Below are 5342 nucleotides of genomic sequence, written 5' to 3' on the forward strand. Positions count from 1 at the left end.
GAAATAGCTTTCAGCAAACACTCTGCCCACTCTCTATTCACATCAAGACCTGAGGGTCAATAGTTAACTGAGTCCATCTGCAGTGCCCTGAGTCCACTTCATCGCTAACACTATTCTCTTTCCATTTTAGTTACACCTTTAGGTGATCTCATTATCTTGTGTGCTCCCTGCATGGCAGGGATGTGCTGTACAGTGTACAGCAAAGACTATGGGTAGAGAAGTAAAACTCTGTTGAATAGCATGGTCGTGTTTGTTTAATCTGAAAGCTTTCTTGGGAGATGTCCAACACCAAATATTGGTCAGATGCAATGAATCACTCCCATTACTTGTGTTTGTTTTCTACAGCTAGTCATAAAACAACAACCCTCTGCACCCAGACATGACAACCGCAGGATGAACAATTTCCTTTAATGACTCCATCAAGCCCCTCTATAAGTTATTATTTTCAAGAGAAACCACACACACCAATGAAATAACTAGTTAGTAGCATACTATACTAATAGCATCTTGCAGCAGCAAAATGCAGGAGGTAGGGGACCTCAGACAGAGAAATGCTGACATCAGGGCTATCGTGTGCAAAAAAAACCAAATGGAAAACAATATAGCTCTTGGCTAACTGTGACAACACAAGTTCTGTGGTTCGGGCCTTTAAGTACTATCGTAATAACAAAAAATAGTAATTTATTAATAACTACATGTATACTGCAGAAAGCAACCTATTCTTTCAGAAAGCTATTTACAAGTATACTACTTGAAAGTCATCTGCATTAGAAAAGCATGAGCATAGATACTAATGATAAATTTCTAACAGTGATTAGAGCTATTGAACAAACACTTCTAATGGTTTCTAATCTATATTTGAAAAAATGTAACAAGCCAATGAGCACTTTAACCTTGTAATTAATATAAAGTTAGAAGTTGTATAGTTCCATGGAAGAGTACTAGAGGGTGAGCAAAGATAGTGATCGTTTAACAAACAAAACAAAACTAAGAACAAAATGGAGCAGGAGACAAAATTGAGAGAACAGATTAGAGAGAAGGAAAAATAGTTGTTAAATAATTTCAGTGGTCTCTAAACTGCCCATGGAATAAAAAGTCATGGGTTTGAGTAACACATGACATGGAATTCTTATTGGTCTCATAAAAGCTCATAAAATTCAGCCAATTAAGTCTTTAATGTCTTAACTGATGGTTGTACAAGGAAATAATGTACAAGTTGAACAAGGAAATAATTTGTATATTGCTTTATAGATTTACGTTGAGTAGTTGAGAGGAGAGATACAGCAATTGCCCTTAGTGTGCTCTACTTACAAGAAAAAACACTCATCTATGCAGAAGCAAGACTATTTTTAGGAGTCTGAGAACACACAAAATTGTCCCAAGAACAATTCATTTTTTCAACACTTTACAATCCAATGAAAAGTACTTAAGCAAAAAACAAAACAAAAAACAAACAAAAAAACGAAACAAAAAAAACCCAACCCACAAACAACAACATAACACACTTATTTCCCTAATGCTGACAGACACCTAGGTCATAGTATTTACAAACCATACAAGTGATTTATTGAAGAACAAACTCTTTTAATTCATGCATCAATTCAGAACACAGCACTTTGTTTCATACAGTCCAGCAGAAATACAGAATAACATAAAATATTTAAAAATATTTCTACTAAAATACTTGAAACTTACATTCCTCAGAGCACTGGATTTCTGTGGTTATATGCTATTCAATCATCTTGGAATGTCATTCCTTAAAATGAAAGCTAAGAATGTATTCTGAAGTCTTCTAGTTCCTCTTACTCTAAAACATAAATGCTGCTGAGTCATCCTTACTTGATCAATATTTACACTGCATCTGCACACAAGTATGGGATAAAACAACATTTTAACTTATTTTTTTTTTTCTCAGCATCAATAAATCTTAAGTAAACTTAAAGCTCCTGAAGCCAAGCTATCTTAAAATTCAGGAGACAGCTTCACTAACCTAAGTTGTCTTTGCTGCACTAGAGTAACCTAAAGCACTTCCCTATTACTCACAGCGACTTTTTCCAGTTTGCAGCTGTTTCACTTTTGCTTTCTTCCTCACAGAAAGGAATATGCATTCTGAACATCTGTTGTGAAAGAACTGTGTAAGATAGTGTGAAACTACTTGGAAGGAGACACGTACAGAAAATATCCACAAAAGGACTGTTCTACCACTGGATGTACGTATTGCCTCTTTAATATACTGGGGGTCTGCCCATGACATTCTTACCCTGGCCAACCCGTAAGAAAGCAGAGAGAGGCTTAAAGAAGAACTGGCTGTTTAAAGAACCATTCTGAAATTAAATTTATTTTCTTTTTGTTAACGCAGATGTCCCCAATAGCATGTATCTAGAAATGCTTGAAAGTATTGTTAATGGCACAGTACATTTAAGCTTCCACATGAACCACCTTGTGCAAAGAGAATTAACATTATGCAAATAGTTTTGGATAATGCACATTTCCAAGCTCTAGTTAAACTTTTGCTAAATTTAAATAGGAACAGTATTTAAATACAACAGAAATTATGTCATTTCCAATTCCCTTTTACCCATGCTTAATTCTGATGTTCTAATCCTATAGTCTCAAATACTCCCTTAAATAACCTACTGGACTCCTCAATGAATTAAGGTGAGTGCATGTCTGAGTTTTAATATTAGCAGTCAAACATTAGTTTTGACTTAAAATGTCATCACATGTAACACAGAAAACAAATGCTAATATACTTTATGTCCACGTATGTTGCCATACAAAGACATCCCCTGGCTATGATGACTATTTAAGTCAGTACAAAGCACTGAAATACAGTGTAGAGAGGGAGCAGATCAGGAATCCCAATTTAGAAGGGCTTTTGGGTAATCTCCGTTTATTGAATTTTCATGGAATGTTGTAAAAATGTATAAATTCTAAATAAAATCTATTTTAAAATTACAAAATTAGTGTTTTTGAGAAAACCCAATATTCTACGAAAAGTGTGAAGGCTTTTCCGTCTATAATTAACATCTGGATAGTCAACATTTGACATAAAATGCCCACAGAAAATCAATTATGTGAGACATTTTTTGACTATGTAGTATGCCAGCTTCTAAAGCAATATGGAACTCCTCATCCAGATTCCAAAAAGAAATGTAGGGAGACCCTAAAAATGTAGCAGAAGCATTTCCGCACACTGATTTCAGTAGTCAGTTTGTGCAGAACTGATTCCACTAGATTCATAGGGTACCTTTTTGAGGCAACAGAAACATGTTACTTCGTAAGCTTTTTGACATTTTCCAGCTCTTCTATAGGTTTCCATTTCTGACGGATTGTTAATAGCTGGAAGAAATTAAAACATGGAAGAAATCAGCAAAATCCCAGTGACATTTACTCCACTCCCACCCCTCATATCATGCATCAACTTATTCATGAAGGATTTCTAGTAGCTTTACATTCTCCCTTCAGAAGCAAGCAAAAATAGCAACTAACGACCTATTTAATCATTCATTGAACAAAATCACTTGGGTATTAAATAACTAGTAATTCAAATAGTTTTATTTTTCTTTTTCCTAGATGCTCTTCTAAAATAAGACTTTTTTTCTTCAGGCTACAGTACTCATAACATTCTTAGGCAATTTTGTAACTCTGTAACAAGGCATTAATGAACATTTCCTCTATATTCTAAGTTTTCATTGTTATTAATGGAATTGAGTAAATGGATGTTGCAGGGAGTGGGTGTAACATACAAACCAAAAGTACACCATAAATTAAGGATCAGACCTAGAATGTAACAGCTGAATCCCCTGTATTAAGTAATACAGGGAAAATAATTTATGTAAAGTAATGAATTAAGCAGTTAGTTCTTCTTTTAAGTAGACAAACATAAGCTTTACATTTGTTTGGGGTTTAATTTATATTTTATATATATTTAATTTTGCTAGATCTTACATATTTGAAGATACTAATTGCGTTGAAAACGTATGCTATTTGTATTGACTATATTATTTGTACAAATTACCTTCTGAGGCTTGGTAGCATCAACAGTTTCCCATGGTTCTGGATTGCTACTCTTGTTAATGCTTTAAGAGAAGATAAAGCAAAACAGGTATTATGTTTTAGGGTGTGATCTTGCATATGTTTTTCTTGTAAGAGCTGTCTATTGTCAGTAGAATGATTGCTGTAAGTAAGTAGTTCCCTGAAACACAAGTTTACACAGGTTTGGGCATTTATATTTTAATATAAACCAATGATGTCTTGCTTTATTTGTGGCTTCCAAATCACCAAACAAGCCAACATTGTTCAAGTAGGTATTATCATAAGGGAAGAAAGCTGAAAAATCAAAACTGAACAAGGACACAGAGAAGAAGAAGGGAATTCTTACCCTGACAGCTAGAATGCCTATTCCTACCACTTTGAAAATAAAAGTTCCCCAAAGCTTAGAGTATAGGAGTTGCTCCAGTTATTAGCCAAGCCATTAAATATGAAGCTATTCTAAGTTCATATTATCAAATGCTGTTCCTCATATACAAGCCAATAGCCTGGTTGCAACATATCTGCATGCCATCCACCTGTATACTTATTGGAAATTCTTTTATAAGCACATTTAAAATCTATTGCAACTAAAGCAAAAAAAAAAATGTAATTATTAAATCTAAAGTTATGAAATAATTCAGAATATGCTCCAAATTAATGAATTTCTTCAGTATTTACAATCTGTAGTATCTTAGTTGTAACCAGCAGTCTGGAACATCCATATGGCACTTTTTTTTTTGTGCAAAACATACTGGTCAAACACCTCTGTTGATCAAAAGAAGGTAAACTCGAAGCAGTAAGTTTTTTGCTTACATCACATCGGATTTGCAGAATAGGGAATAGATGGAAAAAGAGACAGCCCCAAAAGCTGCAACGGATATTATTCCAGCCAGGGGAATGAGCTGAAAGACATAAAACAAGAGACTAGTTGAACTAGTGTGCTGGCTATGGAGCCGTGAGTAGGGGGAGTGAGGGTTACAAGCAGTGTGATTACCTGTTCAGGTGTGTGAGCTGTACATTACCACTCACACACCTCAGCTCCAGGGCATGACTGTCAACCCGCATACGTCCCCTACTATCCCCATCTCCTCTATAAGCTGCTAATTATTAAATGCCAACCCCAGTGTGCCTGCTGGAGCCAGCTGCATCCCCTCAGCCAAGGGGGTTATCTCAGAACCAACGTCTATGACAAACTTACTTCTCTTTTTGTTTTGAGTATGTGGAAGAAGTTCGTATTCATCATCGCGGCGGCCGCGGACCTGGAACAAACGGTTCCCTGTTACCGCGCCCTGGGCCGGGACCCCTCC

The 5342-nt window shown here is 35.7% G+C and overlaps 1 protein-coding gene across 1 annotated transcript; it reads right to left on the bottom strand.

Moving 5' to 3' along the window:
- Positions 1 to 3273: 3273 nt before the first annotated feature.
- On the bottom strand, positions 3274 to 5275 carry LOC104408388 (chromosome unknown open reading frame, human C15orf48). Its single transcript, XM_010017979.1, has 4 exons — positions 5234 to 5275; positions 4849 to 4937; positions 4022 to 4082; positions 3274 to 3342 (listed from the first exon to the last, which is right to left on the bottom strand). The coding sequence occupies exons 1-4, from the start codon at positions 5273 to 5275 to the stop codon at positions 3274 to 3276; spliced, it is 261 nt and encodes an 86-aa protein (XP_010016281.1).
- Positions 5276 to 5342: the final 67 nt, after the last annotated feature.

Source organism: Nestor notabilis, unplaced genomic scaffold (assembly GCF_000696875.1).
Source record: "Nestor notabilis isolate BGI_N333 unplaced genomic scaffold, ASM69687v1 scaffold33277, whole genome shotgun sequence".
Lineage (NCBI taxonomy): Eukaryota > Metazoa > Chordata > Aves > Psittaciformes > Psittacidae > Nestor > Nestor notabilis.